The sequence below is a fragment of the Melopsittacus undulatus genome, chromosome 5, assembly GCF_012275295.1.
Source record: "Melopsittacus undulatus isolate bMelUnd1 chromosome 5, bMelUnd1.mat.Z, whole genome shotgun sequence".
NCBI lineage: Eukaryota > Metazoa > Chordata > Aves > Psittaciformes > Psittaculidae > Melopsittacus > Melopsittacus undulatus.
The window spans coordinates 27082695-27101672 of record NC_047531.1 but is presented as its reverse complement, the minus strand read 5'-3'; the positions used below and the strand labels follow the sequence as shown (position 1 = coordinate 27101672).

General features: G+C 43.3%; 2 protein-coding genes across 7 annotated transcripts in view; both read left to right on the top strand.

Annotated features, from left to right (window-relative positions):
* The window catches only part of KIF21A (kinesin family member 21A), a 90502-nt gene extending 86360 nt beyond the window's left edge, over positions 1 to 4142 (top strand). For all 6 annotated transcript variants that reach the window (XM_031048351.2, XM_031048350.2, XM_031048349.2 and 3 more), the window contains 2 exons: positions 664 to 863; positions 2896 to 4142. In XM_031048351.2, coding sequence (XP_030904211.2) covers positions 664 to 863; positions 2896 to 2989 — 294 coding nt within the window. In that variant the 3' untranslated portion in view covers positions 2990 to 4142. The remainder of the gene's footprint in view (positions 1 to 663; positions 864 to 2895) is intronic.
* Positions 4143 to 6889: 2747 nt separating this feature from the next.
* Positions 6890 to 18978, top strand: part of LOC101871450 (sucrase-isomaltase, intestinal-like) — an 80952-nt gene continuing 68863 nt past the window's right edge. The window contains exons 1-5 of the mRNA XM_034062931.1: positions 6890 to 7016; positions 8845 to 9079; positions 9724 to 9826; positions 9911 to 10056; positions 18786 to 18954. Of these exons, the coding sequence (XP_033918822.1) occupies positions 6890 to 7016; positions 8845 to 9079; positions 9724 to 9826; positions 9911 to 10056; positions 18786 to 18954 (780 nt within the window). The remainder of the gene's footprint in view (positions 7017 to 8844; positions 9080 to 9723; positions 9827 to 9910; positions 10057 to 18785; positions 18955 to 18978) is intronic.

Below are 18978 nucleotides of genomic sequence, written 5' to 3'. Positions count from 1 at the left end.
GAGCCATTCTTGGTCCCCTTAAAAAAAACAGCAAATTTTGGCTATTATACAGCGATGGTACCAAATGGATGTTATTATTAGCTGGTCTGTGCAACATTTTGCTTTCTGAATTAACAGTAAAATGCTAGTGAGTGTCTTTCCTCGATAAAGAACTAATGTATTGTTGAGTGCTACATCACAACATCAATTTATAATGTGTAATGGGAAAAGAAGAGTGAGGCAAATATATATATAGTTTCTGTCTATCTGGTATATTTTTGAGCAGTGTTCTGGATTTTCTTTTATGTGTTTTATAGTTTACAGACAGACCTGAAACAAAGACCATATGTTCAAATATGCATTTGAACATATGCAGATCTAGCATCATCCCAAATTAATTTCTGATCCACATGGTCCGCTGTGCATATTGGATTTTCTTCTTGTTTTGCAGTACTATTTCATAAAGAGAAACAAACTCATGGTACAGAATTAGCCTCTTGGAAGATAGCACCCTCCTTGCTCTAAAGGAGGAGAAGCTGCAGGGCTGCGATATATCCAGAGTCATGTAGCAAATCTGCTTCAGGACAGGAATCAGGCTTGGAGCTTGGGATTTTCCCATTTCTTTTCTCATTCGTCTAGAAGCTTCTGTAGCCCTGTGAGACTTGCCTGCCTTCTCTTTTCCAGCAAGTTCCTAATGCTCATAAAGACTGGGTGTGCGCTCTTGGCCTGGTACCTGGCGCTCCGGTTCTACTCAGCAGTTGCAGAGGAGGAACCCTCAAGCTCTGGAATGTGGATACCTTTGCACCCATTGGGGAGATGAAGGGACATGACAGCCCTATCAATGCAATCTGCACCAACTCCAGCCAGATTTTCACAGCTGCAGAGTGAGTTTTTCTTCTCTGTGAATCTTTTTTTTCCATTGCTCCCAACAGTACTCTGTCTACACAAATGCATTTAGGAGAGCTTCAGTTGTGTAAGTCATTTCAGAGCAAGCATGGGGAGACCCAGTCCATGTGCCTGAATGCTAGTAATCTACTGCAGTGATCTCCAAGGTGGGGTGCATGCACCCCAGGGGATGTGCACCACGATCCATTGAGGTTCAGGAAGAAAATATAAGAACTTCAATAGTACACGTGTATAATTTATAAGTGAATAAATACACATGGGGGTTTGTGCTCAGAAAATTTATAGTGGTAGGGGTACATGATCAGGAAACTTTGGAGACCACTGATGTACAGGATGGTAGGGAGAATTTGGTAATAGCTGAGAACTTTACCAGCTTCTCTCTGCATTGGGCTGTTTACTGCCAGGACTGATCCCTGGCCTGTGGGAATTTTTCTAAAAGCCATGGTATGTGTTTGGTTTTAGTCTGATTGTTTTGTTTGTTTTTAAGTGCTGGCATATGGCAGAAGCTTTGCAAGCCTTCCTATTGTTCTTCAAACACCTTGATTGGAATATTTGCTTTCTCACTAAAAGTGAGCAAATTGAGTAGCTGAAACCTCAGGGAACCTGACCAAGAAAAATGTCTAATTCTGGCGGAAGCTAGCTTTGCTGCCACCTCCTGCATTTAGTGCTGTAGTCTGAGCACAGGAGCTGAGAAAGCTATTGTCTTCTAGTACCATTTGCAGAAGCTTCTGGCCTTGTGAATTGAAAGCAAGTCTTAGAGCAGGATTTCAGAGTTGCCAGGTTGCCATCTTTGGTGGGAAATTTTTATACTTAAGCATTAACAGATGGGGTAGAGACATCAAAGCTTGTGTCTTTGTTTGCCTAAAGATAAGGCAAGTAAGGTAAGTTTAGAACATGCATGCATCTGAAATTTGTTCTTTATTGCTAGCAAAAGAAAATCCCAGCCTTTTGGCACTTGTAACCTTGAGATGAAGGTCTGCAGAACTTGGGGTATTACTCACAATTTACAGCAAAGTGAAGGCACAAGTCAGAAAGCCTCCATACTGTTATAAAGTCTGTCCTGACTGCTGCTTCCTGCCTGGTTTTGAGGGGGTTATAATGAAAGCATGAGTCAATGTTTGCTCATCAGGCAACTCAATGTTTGAGAAATTCATAAGTTTTACTCCTCTTTCACAGGATAAATTGCTATTTAACAAGACCATTTTACTTTTTAATTATGCTAATAGAGTTTTTAACATATTCCATGTGATATTTTACTTACACATACTTTAAAATTGTGTAAAGAATAATTGTTGCCGTGAGTACAGAATTATAGCTTGCTTCTCCTGGGTTTCCAAATACCACCTCGCAGGTATACGTTTTCCATCAGAGGGTTCTTTTTGGAGGAGGGAATTAGGATTTTGTGTCGTCTCGTGGTTCTTTGCTTTCTTACCTTATTATAGACTGACATCTCATGCAAACAGAGCAAGTTTCATGTCCTGTTCGATTTAACCTGTTATAACTTTCCACAATTTTTCTTTTTTTTACAGTCAGGAAGTAGCCTCGTCCTGTTGAGTCTATCTCTCTAATTCTGTAGTACACTGACTGTTTGCTGTGGTCTGCTGAGTTGCAAACAGTTACATGACAGAAGCTGTTCTCTGTTAGTCTACTTAAGCCTGTTACCATTAGCTGTATTTTAAAAGCAAAGTAATAGCAGAGTAGGATTTTTTCTTTCTTTAGATGTACAATCTTTATATTTGTCTAGATGTTTAAATGTAGTAGCCAGTGCTGTGATAAAGTTAGGGAATCTAAAATGTTGTACATGTTAGATTACAAAATCTCCTGGAAGTGAAATGACCTTGCATATCCATTAAGGAAATATTATTTTGCCAACAATGCATTTCTGAATAAATCACTCAAGCTTTTTAAAAAGCTTCCCTCTCATTCCCTGCTTCCCCTTCTCTCCCTAGTACCTCTCCCTCATCAGTTTAATTGCCTAGCTCTCTAATACTGCTTTGGTTTGGTTTTCAGTGACCGGACCGTGAGGATCTGGAAAGCTCGAAACCTCATAGACGGTCAGATCTCAGATACAGGAGATGCGAGTGAAGATCTTGCCAGTAATTGAAATGATGGGGATAAAGGAATAGATTGTTGAATTTGAGGTGCACTCTATGCAGTTTGCTGCATGTTTATTAGGTAAACACTGATGACTGGAATGAACTGACAATTAGGAGTGAACTCTTCCACTAGACCTGCTGTCCTTAAAATATGTACTGTATTTAAGAAAAAAAGTAACCTCTTGGTAACCAGCTTGTGTCTCAGTGGTCACGTATATGTCTATGTATTATGGCTGGAATTGTGTGCGTATGTAATACTTGCAGTTTAAATTAACTGGAAATCAGTCTAATGACCGTCTCAAAATTATAACCTGGAATATATAACAAGTGCTCTGCTGTATTTCACTCACCAGTTTGATTAGCTGGTTTGCATTTTAGGGTAGCAGGGGTGTGATGATGTCCCAGTAATAAGCCTTTGATTACAACAGGCAGTTTCAAGATTCTAAAGGTCACTTACACTGTTGTTAGAGAAGTGAAGAAGCTGTTAATGACACATCTATTTGACACAGCTGTATTCTGCTAACAGAATGCCATGTGATTTGTGTTAATGTTAGCATAGAATCCTTGTTGACCAAAGTTGTGCAGCTATGTATACTCTGTGCTCAGGACTAGAACTCAAATGCTCATCAACTGGTATGTTTTATTAGTGTTTTGCCTGTATTCTGTAATGACTAGGTGTTCTCAATGTCATGACAGAAATATATCTTAATCTATTTTTCTTACAGATTTGTTTCTATCATCTCACATTTTCTTTTCTAAAGCAAAATGTCTTTCCTTTTTATCTAATTTTATATGCTGCTAAATGTATTTTAAATACACTGTTTTGCAAGCCTTGGCTTTGGGAACTGAACCACCTGTATTGGAAAAAGCTATGTAAATAGATGGTTGTACAAAGAAAATACCTTATCTTGTGCCTGTATGACTTTTAAAGCCCTTAGAGTGTGGATATTGAGGGAGGATGTATAATTTACGCAACTGTTTTGAACATTAATTTGTAAATTCTGCAGATTTTAAAGATTTATGTAGATTGAGATACACTGTTTGGATATTGAGCTTTTTTTGGTTGGTGTTTGTTTTGGTTTGTTTGTTTTCCAGGAAATATAGATCTGTAAATTATAGCTTATGTAGGTAACGCTTAAATAAAAATGTGACTGTGAACTACGTCTTGGTTTTGACTTTTTCATTATGCTTCCTTATAGAAAATTCACTTCCCTTGCAAAGGCCCTGAATACAGAATGCACAACTCTACATAATGCAGTGGAGTAGCTTGCTGAGTAGTGTAGCCCATAGGTTGTTCTGGTATCCTGTGTTTGTGTTCTTGTTGGCCACTATTTGTGTTTTGATGGTAGAGAGGAATGCTGGTAGGATTCCCTCATTCTAAGTACAGTACAGAGTTAAAATGAAACAGATGGCTCCTGTTCCTAAGAACTGACAGTCCTTACCTTATTACATATGGTCTGTCAAACAAAATATAGTTGTGATGCCTTTTACTGATCTTGAGGAAATATTTTCCTCTTCAGCTCAGCTTGAAAGGAGATGAAAATAAATGCTGCTTGTGATCTGAGGTTACTGGTTTTTTTCCAACTTTTGGCACAAACAAGTAAAGATACATATTGTTAAGGAACTCTGTATAGATTAGTTAAAATAAATAACAGCCATATCAATTAGTGCTTATCTGTCATGCTTTTTGACTACTCAAGGGATACATACATGCAGGATTTGGACTACAGCACACCTTCAAGCAAAACTCCCAATGAAGAGTGGGTTTGCATACAAGACTCATATGAGAGGCTTTGTGTACCTGTTGAGGGTCCCTATTCTGCCTGGCCCAGTAGGTAAAGGCCACAAACAAATTATGCCAACATGTTGGTGACCCCTGATTTTGAGCTGAACACTCATGGCTGTCATCTGGGAACCCTGGGTAGTTGTGGGGTGTTAGTGTGTGTGTTTAGTGTGCATAAGATTCATAAGAATATTGTGGTTTGCAACTGCAGGACAAAAAGTCCTTGCAAACCTAGTAAATAGCAGCCTGCTGTAGGGAGTCTGGTTTGCAGATGCTTCTCTGGTGATGCTTGACAGCACAGATATCTTGTTTCAGGAAGGCACCCATATAACTTAATGTGTGTATAGAAAGATTCTGGGTATCTCCCTCCAGGAAGACATCCACCTAAACCAGATCTTACCATGGGGCACAGCTTTATTCTGAATGTTCCTGCCATCAAGTAATTGGAAGGAATTTGTAAAGGTCACACTTATCAGTGTCTTGTTTTAATGGAGAATTCTTCAACTGTTTTTCCCCAAACTTTTCATTTGTACTCCGAAGCTAGGTGTGTGACAAAAGATAATGTGAAATCAGAAGAAGGTACGTGCTGGCCTGTGCTTGTCTGAAGGTGTTTGTTTAAAAATGTGGTGTCTGAAATTTTTCCTATGAATTCTAAAAACTCATGGGAAAATCATTCTCCAGATTGGATTTCGGAAGTTAAGCAAGCTTGTGGACAAATTGCTGACTCTATCCCATCTTATCTGCTTAGATATGTTCTTAAATCCAGGGTCATGTGTTACAATTAATCTCATGTAAAGTACAAATGGTGAGAAAATATTTGCAGTGTTTCTATGATGTATCAGTACAAGTGCTTATTGCGCCCCTGCCTTGTATAAAAGGCTTCATGCTGCCTGAAGAAATTGCCCTTTGACCATGGAGTGGGTCAGGAACCTGTGCTGCTTGGCTGTTGTTCTGGCAGGTAAACATATGGCGCCTGTATTTTGCTGTAGGCTTAAAAAATGGGATATAAATGTGATAGCAGAAGAGCTATTAGAAGGGGCAATCTTTTTACATGGAAAAGGAGACAACCCAGAATGGCTTTAACTCCACCTGAGGCGAATCTGTGGCTGGGCACCAGGACTGGCTTGTTCACAAGTACACCCCAGTCCAACAGCGTGTTCAGCTCCTGGGCACAGCACAGACACTCTCCAGTGGGACTGTTCAGCTGCTGGAACTTGCTCTGTGCTTTGCTAGTTTGGCATTTTTCTCCCAGTGTACTGGCAGTTAATTTGGTTCAGGTCTGATAAATGGAGTAAAATCTTATGCTGCCAGGTAAAGGAAGAGGGAATCTCTGCAGCAACTGTCTTTGAAACATGGATGAACCCAAAATGTAAAGACTAATGCTATTGAATTAAAAGGTCTGTGTTCATGCTTTAATTCCTTGCTTATGCCTTACTGCAGTAGTTCCTAATCCAGTCTCAGAAAGCTGAAGTCAAGGTTTTTAAACATCAGTGGGGATAATTTCTCACATATATCTTTCAAACTACCTTGCTTTTGCTTCTGAGCCCACAGAAATTTTCATGGAAAAGCAAGTGGCCATAATGACTGCTATATTCAACTGCTCATTTGCATTTCATCTTCTATGTATGATTACAGACACAGGCCATAAAAGCAGTGAAAATGGTGTGGAGATTTTAAAATGGGAGTGTTTTGTAAAAGCATGGAAGGAAAATTGCATCTTCCCACTTGCTGCTATCCCATTTGTGCTATACCTGAAGTAAATCCAGGAATGCAGAGATGAGCAAGGTTCAGCTCCTCTTACCTTGCCAAGTGCCTGTTTGCAAAATTTGCTGGAAAATTTAAGCTTTACATTGATGGAGGAGAAGGAATTAAAGAAATTTCTTGGCTCCTGCAGAGGATTTTTTTTCCCCTTGAACTAGAGTTTTCATTTGCAACCTTCTTGTGAAGTATTTCAATAGCATTGTATTATACAAATGAGTTGATAAGTGCCCCATGGACCTATGCTATGTAAATTGTCACAAGTAAATTCGTATGTTCAGTAAAATTCTTTGAAGTCAACAATGAAATCACTGATGCTGTGTTTGACTCCTGTATAAAACCCAACCAAACAAAAAAATAAGCCTAAATGAGCTGTGATGGATTCACTCTATTTTGTGCTGCTCCTGATGAAGTGTTAACTCGAGCTTGCAAGGCAGAGCAGCGTGAAGCTGCTGGACACAGAAGCCGTGCACTGACTGCAGAGGTGGTCCTTGGTACAGCATCCTTTTACTCTCTGCAGTTGCCCACGTTTAAGTACATCAGGATCCAGAGGGTTGCAGGAGGCCTTTGAAATCCTTCCACCTCCCTCAATAAGTATGATAATTCAATGCATAGTGATATAGAGGCAGGGCAGTTATTTCCATGGCACTTGCACACTGTTTTTCCCCTATCTGCAGCAGGATCACAGTACAAAAAGACAAGAATTTGCTTGCCCAGCCCAGTATCTTAGTGTTTCATTAGAGCCGTGATGAATCCTCCCTGACTTCTGCTCCAAGAAGAAATAATCTGGGGATTGTGGAGGGATCTTCATATTTCTGTTGCAATTTGGGTGAAAAAGAGGATCTGATGTTAGGGCTTTCCTGTGTGACAGATCACTGGGGGTGAATGCTAGGTGGAAAGCAGCCAGCCTTTGGGGCATGACTGTTCACCTCAGAAAAAAAAAATGGAAGCCAAGCCTGCCTGTCTGGCAGCTGGGGAAGGCTAACGGGGGGTGTGTTAATACCTGCCTGTAGAAGGTGATACAAGGCCTTGTAGCATCAAGGAGTGAGCTCTGCTATGTGTCCCAGGAGCCTAAGACTTGAGCATCATATGCTTCTGCATCAACAGGGAACGAGAGCTTTCTCAAAAGACAAATGTAGATGGCACTTAGCTCCTGCTTTTCTGCATTCCCATCCCCTATTTGGGAATAAACCCTGGCATAGCTGCATGATGGCATTTTCCAGTGAAGCTACAGTTCTATTCTGTAAATTTTCCCAGTATACATAATTATTGCTTGTGCACATCTGCTTGTAAAGTTCTTTCTATGGAGAAGCCCAGACTGCATCAGCAATCGTGCTTTAAGCTTTCAAGCACACCACGGTCCATATTAAAAGAAAAAGTAATTAAGGCAGAGGTATTAGTCATTTTATGGAAAAGAGCAATTATCATTCAAGTCGATTTAATCTTTGAGTACTGTGGTAATGACTAAAATGACAAAAGGTAACTTCAAGATAAATATGCTGCCTGCAGTTCTGCTCCCTTTAAGGGTACTTGATAACAGGGTGTTTTGGCAGCACAGCAGGGAGCCAGTCTCACAGTGCCCCTGCTCTCAGGAGGAGAGGGAGCTCAGTGCAGGGGAACCACAGGGCTAGACCTGCAGCTGCAAAAAGAAGATCTAGCAGCTTGCTAAGGCTTTGTTGGGATGATTCTGCAAATGACTAATTTGTGTCTTTAACATCTTCCCTTTACTCATAACCCTACCTCTTGCATCATCACCAGCTATTAATACTTTATATATATGTGGTAGTCATAGAGTATGGAAATGAAACCCAATGCAAACATGCATATAATCAGTATTTTTATATTTATATCATACAGGTGCATGCTCATTTCACATATTTGCATGTGTGTATATAGATAACCTCTGTGTATAACATGAGAGAGAATAAGTGCACTGAAAATGCAGTGTTCTAATACCGACAGCAGTTTTAGTCCTTACTGAAGTACATACACCCCTTGCTCAGGCAGCCTGAAGTGCAGTTTTCACTTTCACCTTGCCAGCAGTTTCATTACCCTGCTCTTTAACTTCCCATGTGTATTTCAAGCGAGTCGTGCTTCATCTGAGCCCCAGCAGCTCTGAGCACTGAACAACACAGACTTGTAAAAGAGATTGGCTGCTCTTGCCTCAGTCAGGAGCAGGCAGGCTGCTCTGCTATCATCCTAGTCAGAAGAATCACATGTATTAGCCCCAAAATGGGGCAGAAAGCACAAAAAAGAGAATAACTAAAGGAGAGGTTTGCATTGTTGGTTATTATTTAACTGAGCACTGTTTCCCACTGCCAGTGGCCGGCAGGTGCCTCGCCTCAGCCCCGGACCCACAGTGCTCGGGAGCAGTGGCAGTGCAGAAACGCATCGACTGCCACCCGCAGCCCGGCGCATCCCGCGAGGCCTGCGAGGCGCGGAGCTGCACGTGGTGCGCCACCGACGTGCCCAACGCTCCCTCCTGCTTCTTCCCTGAGGACAGTCCCTATGGCTACTCACTGGCTGGGAGTACTGAGAAGACAGCCACAGGCTGGAGGTCAGTGTGTGCGGCTCCTTCAGTGCTGCAGTCCCGCACTGTGCAGTGACCACTGCTTCCACCCCAGGGCAGCTCCCCACAGACCTTCCTAGAATCCTGTCCTAGAATGGTTTAGGTTGGAAGGGACCTTAAAGCTCATCCAGTTCCAACCCCTGCCATGGGCAGGGACACCTTCCACTAGACCAGGCTGCTCCAAGCCCTGTCCAACCTGGCCTTGAACACTGACAGGGATGGGGCAGCCACAGCTTCTCTGGGCAACCTGAAGTCAGGAACTTCTTTCTAATGTCTCATTCTCTACTCCATGCTCATCTTGTGACAACAAGGATAATGGACATACTTCCTTGAGTATAAGCCATGCAGAGTTGGGGTCCTTTGCTCATACCATGCTGCTGGTAAGGAAACTGAGTGGTGGCACATTATGGTCCCTTATACCGTAGGAGCTGTGTGCCAGATTAGTACCTGTTTTATCCATTAATGGCAAGGAGAGCCTAAACTAACCTCAGGGATTATTTCTCTTGATAAGTCAATGATTTCTTTTTAAAGAGCTGATATATAGTGGCTGAGTTGATCCCCCCTGGCCTGTGCCAGGGTGGCCACAGGTAGCAAACAGATGCGGTGGGCACCAGCACGTGTTTCTACCACAGGGTAACACTGAACAAGCACCAGGCCTTGTCCCTCTTCGGAAATGACATTTCCCCGATCACCTTGGAAGTGGAGTTCCAGACAAGGGACAGATTCCGGTTCAGGGTGAGTGTTTTGGGGGGGGACAATTAATCAAGGCAATATGTGCTAACAAATGAGCTAACTTGCCTCTTCCTCACCTTGCTTTAGCTCTATGACCCCAACAGTCAGCGGTTTGAGGTCCCACTCAAGATTGACTCCCCTGGGGTTACTGCCGAAGAGACCAACTATGATGTAGAGCTCACGGATGACTCCTCACACTTTAGGATCAGGAGGAAAAGCACCGGCACTGTGCTGTGAGTACCACATGGCATTCACATCGCTCTTCACAGAAATTAAGCACTGAATCCTCACACCTATTGCTTGGGTCTGTGTGACATAGGTTCAAGCACAAAGTGGATGTGGCATAAACAGAGATTTGTGTCTTATCCCTGGAAAATACTTACTATTAATAGGAGTATGTGCCTGTGTAGCAGACGGTTATCTATGTGCATGTACAGAAGATTATTCAGCAAGCCAACTTTTGAGGTTACACTTTCACAGCTTGGGACAGTGCTGGACTCAACTTGTGAAAGCACTGAACTAAGATATCTGAAATCTGGGGTGTTTTAATATGCCAGAAATTGAGTACCAAATCTGCTCTCCCTCTCCAAGACGTAGGTCTAGGAAATTAAAGCTCAAATCCACAAAGGCCGTAGATCCATAACTTCCACTGACTTCAGAAAATGGCATTTGTGGGTCTAGTTTGTCACTACAAAAATACAGCTGTTTTCTCAAGCTGGCACTGTCAGTTTAACTTCAGCAAAAGCTTCTCCACTGCCAAGGTCACCAGGGGTCATAATTTCCCATTTTCTTGGCTTCCACCAACACATTGCTAGCGTGTAATAGTACTTGGCAAGAGGATCCCAATCAAGGTGCACTCCTGCAGCTGCATTTGGGGTGCTACAGCATGACATTAGCAGCAGTTTCTGGCTGTCTGTGGTGACAAATGACAGTGTTACAGACTGCTCTGGGTTATCACTACTTGACTCAGGCAGATGAAGGAGATGCACAGAACATAGAAATATGGGTACTGTTTGCATCAGTTTGTGTTTGTGTCTATATTAGCATTTTAATTCAGATCAGCAGCACCTTTAGACATGAATCTCCTGATTATACCCAACTCTTGTGCACTGGCTGACCTTGTAGTGGCTCTGAGGAGCATTGATTAGGTCCCTCCATGTGGCCTTACCAGTCAGGAGGTGTGCTCTGGGAAGACATGCATTGCGATCTGGCTGCTAACAGCCTGTTTCAGAGCAAGCCCCAACATGTGCGTGGCCACTGCTTCCTCAGCATCAGCTCTGCCTGTCTTGCACCTGCCACCACCACCACTGTAAGGACATTTCCTGATCACTGGGATCAAGTAATTAAAAAATCAGCTCAGATTTCCATGTTCGCAGGAAACTCTTTGTTAAATAGATTCAGAATACAAGCATTATCTTTGTGAGCAGTAATGGTTTAACATGTGTGGTGCAAGACAATACAGTCTCTAGATTGGTTTGAGTCTGCAGACGGAACCACCGCACCAGGTTTTTAATTAGCTGCCCATCCTTTTAAACTACAGTCTTGTGGCATCTCTTTTTATACATATTGCAGTCAATTCTGTGATTTTTTTGTAGGTGTTTTCTTTTCCCCAGGCTATTTTAAGTGAATGTATAATGCATTATTCTGATAACAAAAATAATTTAACTCTTCGTTAGACTTAACATCTTTGTGAGAACAGTGGGCTTACACTAAAAATCCAGTTCTCTTTATAAGAAGAGTTTTTTTGTAAAGGCTCCTTCATTGGGATGGTGATGTGAGGGGGAATGCCTAACACGACAAGGTGAGCAGCCCATGGCCCGTTCCCACACAGCCCTCCACATCTTCACCCAAACCCCAAGGGCTTAGTCTCAGCTAGCCAGAGCATCCTCAAACTTCAGGTATCCCAGTTAAGGTTAGGGGCCTGCTGCGAAGCAAACGGAGGGTTTGGTCCACTGAGCTGCCAAACGCACAGCAAGAGGCACAGGTCAGCCCCTGCTGAGCAGGTTTCCAGGAGGGCACGTTCACTGGCCTGCCATGGGCCCTGGTAAGCCCCTCCATACCCCAGCAGTGAGTGAGGCACCCCTTGCCCAGCAGAATCTGTGCTCAGCAGCAGACGTGGGGTGCAGCAGCGATGCGCTTCAGCGCCCGGGAAGGTAGAGGGCAGTCTTGGTTAGCAGCATCGGCGCAGCACTCGCTGTAATGCTCTGCTATGGAGCGTTGCTGCTGGAAAAGCGTGTGCTGCCTCCAGACAGGTAAAGGAGCTCTGAGTCCCATCCTACCCCAAACAGAAGAAATTGTGGGTGAATATAATGAGCAGTTAATGGGTTTTTATCCTGCAAACAATGGCAGGGCTGCTACTAAAATATTCTCATCAGCAGAGGAAAGGAAATTACATGTTCCCAGGAATTTCTGTGTGAAATGGCACAGCCAGTACTATAGACTGAAGAATCATATTTCGGCAAGGAGCCATTCACCTCACAGCCAAATAATTTTTGGAGTTAAATTCCCTATGTGATGAGCAGAAATGCTTTGCTTTCATTTGCTTGCCTGTCTGTCCTGTCAGGGTGAGTGAATGCAGATGCTCAGGGATGCCTCCACAACCTGACGTGGAGGGCTTTGCAACCTCCTTAGCCACCAGAAGAGCTGTGCAGAAGGAAATCTTTCAAAGCAAGTTATACATCCTGACCTAAAAGCCATGAGCAGCTGCATTTGCTTGACTGGGGAGGATGAACCCTCAGCAAGCAGTGTTACAGGAGCATCCCCCCAGTGACTTTACTAGCTGGCTGGTTGCAGGGGAGCACTGGTGGCATCTGGAATGTTAAGTAGATTTTCATGTTAGCTCAGCCTACCCAAAGGCAGGTTTGGATGCCCGGCAGGTGTATCTGAGCATGCTGTAGCAGGGGTTCATCAGGAACTGCTGCTGAGCATCTTTATCATTGCCTTGTCCCCTGTCCCTGTCCCATATGCAGTCTGCAGAGAAGATGTGAAACCCCAAGTCTTTTCCTTTGAGCTCCCTGCAGAGGTGGGAGCTGCTGTTCCAGGGCACCCAGCATGCCTGTGTCCAGGCCCAGAGCTGCACGCAGGTGCCTCTGGCTGTGCCAGGTTAGGGCAGGCTGTGTGAACAAGTGTTCCTGAGAAACAGACGAGCACCTAACACCTGGAGGGACTCCAGTCTCCTATTTTAAGATGTGAATGGCCATGGCTTTGCTGTTCCAGTGAACAACTGAACCACTTGTAAATCTTCGTATGAACAAAAACACTGCTCAGAACAGTTGATGTGGGCAAACAAAGCCTTCTCACAGGTGCTGCAGTTGCACTCCCTGGGTGTGGGTGGATCATAACTCATGTCTACACCAAACCAGGTCAGGGTGCTCTGCTAGACCATTCTAATACCTTTAAGGAAGGCTTTCCTGGTATAAAGCAATCCCAGATCCTCAGAAATCTCTTTTATATGCAGTTTCTTGCAGTCCCTCATCAGCAGCTTCAAACTCCTCAATGACCTACCTCCAAAAAGCCCTAAAATCCCTCATGATCCCAAGCATGCTCTGGCACAGATGGGAGGGAGCAGCATGTCCCAAACAGAAATATGGTATAGATTTGGGTTGTTCTTTCTAAGCACATACTTGTATTTCCCTCCTGTCCTTTCCACAGGGCAGTGTATCCTGTTGTCAGTGTCTCTGTGCCACAGACTTTGCAGTGATGAGGGAGCTGACAGCAGAGTCTGTCTGCCTGATTTAAAGCCCTATTCCAGCTCTGCCACCAATATTCACAGAGCCTCCTCCTTGTGTGGAATGATTTAGTACCACATTGTTGCAGGGGAGCGGAGACTTTGAGGTATTCCTGAATGTGCTCCACAGTCGCTTCTGCTGCTTGCTGCATGCAAGGAGCCATTGCTGTAGCTGAGGTACCCAACTGCCAGCTAGAGGAAGGCAGGACAAACTGGAAACTCCATATAATCACAATAGCAAGGGAGAAGAATTAATTATGTAGGGAGAGACATTAACAGCTGACTGCAAACCTCATGCAGAGCCAGGAGCAAGAAAGAAGGGCCAGGTCCCACTACATTTCTCCAAGGTAATCAGGTGATAGCTGCTGTTTCACCTGTGTGGGGTGAAGATTAGATGGGGTTGTGAAGGGACCTACAGCAATAAAAATAGGAGAGAAAATATTGGTTTGTAATAAGGCAGGTGGGGGAGCAAAGCATATGCTCTCGGGTTGAGTCCTATTCTTTCTGCTCCTGCCACTAACAGCAACCCTTGGAGGAGGTAGTATCAAGTGTAAGCATGGAGGCTTCAAGAAAGCATAGATTTCCTCCTGAACAGAGAGTAAAAGGCTGGGAACTGTTTGCTTAAAGGCAGCGATAAATAACAAAGACATCCTCATTTTGCAGTGTGTGATTACTCTGTGGGACTCGTTGCCCCAGGGTGGTGCTGACATGGGAGGCTTAGCAGGATGCACATTCAAGCATAGTAAAACAATCATCTGTAGAAAAAACACAAAACAACTATTTTTGTCTCCATGTTTCACAACAGAAAGCTAATTCTATGAAAACAGCCAGAAACTTCCTCCATAAGCAGATTATTGCAAGACTGGCTGAGTGACATCTTGTGTCTTCCTCTGCGATATCTGGCCTGGGCTGTTGCTGGAGACAGGCTGCAGAGAGATGGACTATTGATTTGATTCTCCACTTTAATATCCGTTCTCCATCTGACTTTTCCTTCATGATGTTATATGAATAATGGAAGGCAGAAGGTTTTTTCCAAGCCAGATAAGTGCTCCTTTCTCTTTATTAAGAGTTTGGAATACCTCATTTGCCATCACACTTGGGAAGATATGGCACAAATAACCACAATCTAATCAAGATTTTCCCCAATTTCCAAAAACACTGCTGCAGAGTTCAGTTGCCTTTGTTATTGATTGTGGTAGTAAGCACAGACACCACTTACCATGAAGACATTTTTACATAGACAAAGCTATTAGAATGATTTATAACGGTATTGTCTTAAACTGCAATTTTGCTGAAAGCAACAGGAGCAAATTGTGTGCAACATGGGTACATGAGTTTGCTTCTAGTTTGTAAAAGCCATTGTTTTAGTCTTCTAATCATAAAGATTTATGTTACACAGGCAAAAATTATTGTAGGTATATCACTTATCCAAGTGTTTTTCAGAACAAAAATGAAGCATTATATATCCAGCCACTTATAGGACATACTGAGACACTATGACAAAAATACAGTAGAAGTAGAGCAGAACTGTGTCAAGAACTGTAAATATACCTGCAATTCTTCCTTTTAAAGTGGAAAATCTGTTGGTTACTTTCTCTACCTATTTGATCTATCAACTTAAAGGAAAGATAAGCATATATCAATTCATTCTTTGTGTGCCTTCTGCAGTCCAGTGGCGCCCCAAGACTTACACCTAATAAGGACTATGGCTGTTGAGTTAACCCCAGATGGCAACTGAGCCAATTGCTCACTGTCCCCTCCAGCAGGATGGGTGGGAAGAGAATTGGAAGAGTAAAAGTGAGAAAACTCACAGGTTGAGCTAAACACGTTAAGAATTAAAATATAATAATAACAACAACAATAAAAATAACAAAGAGATAACCCAAATAAACCTAAGAAAGATGAGTTATGCAAATGAAAACAATTGCTCACCATCAGCCAACTGATGCCCAGCCAGTCCCCAGTCAGCAGCAAAGTATATTTGAAATTCACCTAAAAATAGGGCCTATACTCTCCAGCCCCTATGGTGCTTTACTGCTTTATAGGCAGCCTGTGCATAGAGCAATCACCTGGACCCTCTGAAAAGGTAGGCCAAGCTCTGCCAAGAGGCTTAGGCCTATGATAGCCCTGTGAAGTTTAACCCTGAATTTGCAAGCAGGTGATATATTCAGTGTGCTCCTTTCACAAAGCTGTGGTTTCCAAAGGGTCTGGAAGCCAAGTAAAGCAGATGTTAGAGAAGACATTTTCTGCAAGCATCTGAGCGGGATATGTGTTCACAACTCCGAGTAATCCAGATCCATTGCAACAAGAAGGAAAAAACCCTCTCCTGACCTAAAATGGTATTTGAATGTCCAGATAATTCATGGTGCATGTCCTAATGATACATGTGTCCCAAGCATCCCTCCTAAGTGCCACCAGCTGCTTGCATATGGCAGGTGGGTTCATGTTCTGAGCCATTGCACACACCACAACTATTGGTCTCCAATAAACAGAGTGAAGTCATTCAGCCAAGTCAATTGTCATGTCCAGTTCACATTACTCCAAGGTACATGACTCTTGAGTACAGTGCATGGTGTTTGGAAGAAAACACTAGCTGGGAAGGAAGGCTTCCCAGACAGGCAGCAGGCAGCTGTTAGCAGGCAATGGGCCGGGCAGACATTTGGGATGTATTTCTACAGGCAGGAGCATTCCCACCACAGAGACACTAAAGTTAGGATTTCAGCCATGAACCTGAATGCAGCTACTACCTCTTGTGCAAAGGAAAGGCTTCTCCTCTTCACAGGTTTTGCCATGTCTAGCTGCTGGTAGGGTTTTTTTGACAGTGAACAACTTCTCAGCTGTATTTTTAGATGTTTTAGATCCCTTCTGTTGTCCATCACAACACTGTTATGGGTTGTAGAACTGTTGCAGAACCACACACATAGTGTCATTTTCTGCTCCCTTCTGTTTGCTTCCTTCTTTCTGCTTAAACCAGCAGGAAGGGAAGTGGGAGAAATAGAGCATTATTTTATTGTCTCAGAGTGTTTCAGACATCTCTTTTTTTTCATTTAAAAGATTGGTTTTTGCCAACACAACACAAGCAAACATATAGAGTAATACAGCAGCTTACCACAGTGTGCTGCAGAGCACAAGAGCATCACCTGGGAGTGGGGAGCAGAGAGGGATGCTGGGGGAAAACTTGTTCATGCTTTCCTTTAGATGGAGAAGACAAAATGGTGCCCAGAGAAAAGAAAGAGTCATTGCCAGTCTTCTTATGTCATAGTTAATGCTAGATATTGTTCTGGTAAGCAGAGGTCTAGGGGAAGATGCTTCTAGGGGAAGAATCAGAGGTCTAGGGGAAGATGAGGCTGATAGCGATGGCTGCGGGCAGTGCAGCACGGGAAGCTGCACCATTGGGAATGGCAGCTCCTGGGGAGCGGGGGGATGCTGGGAAGCAGAAAGCAGAAAACAGAAGACTGTTTTGGTGATGCCATGCAGAAGCTGAGCATATGACAGTGGCCTGAGGGAATGCATGGGGTATGAAACAGTTTCTCTGTGCTATGGAAAGACATGTCGGGGCAGAGGGGTTGTTCCTAGGGTTGGAGTTTGCTCCACCTCAGTGACCCTCCTCTGCTAAGCAGGAGGAGCATTTTTAATGTCATGGCAACACTAATTGCTCTCACGATGGGAAATGTCAGTGCCATAGTGTGGGTACCATGAATGTACAAAGCCTCAAGTCCTCTCAACAGACATCATGGAGAGAGCTCAATGAGTTACGACAGATATTCAAGCTCTTCTCAAAGCATCTCCCCTCCGGCATCCTTTGCTTTTTGCATAATCCCATGGTCTGCTCAGAGCAGTGACTGTGCCTGCCTTGCCATAGAGCAGAGCTATGTGACGCGCTCCTTTGCACAGGAATACAGCTCCATAGAGCCCACCCCTGTTCCTACACAACAGCAGCCTCTTGCAGAAAGGCCTCTGTTTGCCAAGGGCTGGATCTGATTCTCAGGGATATTTTGCGTGCATTAACCTTCCTATAAAAAATAACCTTATTCAGTACTGTGTGTAGGTGGAGGAGATGATGGAAAGAAGTGAGGGTTGCTGCTGGCAAGCAACCAGATCAAGGTTTAAATACAAATTCTTACTTTTCCTGCTTGTGAGAAATGCCAAATAGACCTTTTTAAAATAAGACAGACCACTATGTGTGCTTGACTTAAAACTAGGACACTTTAGGGACAGACTGTGCCTGCTTTGCATGGAGGGGAAGGAGGGTACCTTGGAGCCACCTCTGGGCATCCCTGTGAGTGGCCATCCTTGCTTCCTGGAGGAGAAGCCAGCATAGTGAGGCCAGCTCTGATTCACTGGTCAATTTGATCAACTATTTAATTTTGTCAAAATCATTGACAAAAGACCATTAAAAGGAGAGTTATGCCACTTCTGTGCTCTATGGCTTTGGCTCATTTATTTTAATTAGCTGTAACAAATTCATGGTTAAACAAGGCTCGAGAGGGTGCTATCTAAATGTGGTACTCATGGCATACACAGTGCCATTAACAAAACACTTCTCCACAGCTTGACTATATTCTCTCCCATCTAGCATACAGCTCATTATAGCAACAGAGATAGGAAACAGAATGCAACACCTAATTAAAATGTGAGCCTGTGTCCACAGATGATTCAATAGAAATCAAGGCATTAAACTGAAAAGTAAGAGAGTCATCACATTAAAAACATCTCATTCAAGCCGTTTGGATGAACCTATCCCTCTGCTTCAGGTGCCTGCATAAAGTAGTGGTAACAAGTATTTGGGTCCTGATCCAGCAAAAGATTAGAAAGTAAAAACTGGTAAATGTCTGTTGTTCCCATTAAGGATTCTGAACCCCACTGCATAATAACAATTTTTAGTCTGCCGTGTTTGGTTGTCATAGAAATACCACAAGCAACCACTTATTTTGGTAATAGGATTATAGATAGTGTCTTCTCTCATTTTAGTTGTTCCTTTCAAAATTATACCCATGTATTTTATTGACGAGATAGCTGTAGCTATCGAGACGAGATAGCTGCAGCCACTGCAAGATGAATTCAGTGTGTGTTAGGTTAAGCGTGTTAGAGGCTTACACAGAATTTAGGGTTGTGGGGCTTTTTAGTACTGTTAGTCTCCAAAATACAGAAGAAGTATAAACAGGCAGATGTGAACTTCAAATGATGCATAACAAAGAGAAGCAAACTAACCATGCCCCCCTCTGTTTGTTGTAGGTGGGACAGTCCCCTCACTGATCTGATTTTCTCCAACCAGTATCTTCAGATCACAACTACTCTGCCATCCACTTCAGTGTATGGGTTTGGTGAACATGAGCACCCATCCTTTAAACACAGCATGGACTTCATTACCTATGGCATGTTCAGCAGAGATCAGCCACCACGGGTAATTCACTTTGTGCAGCACATT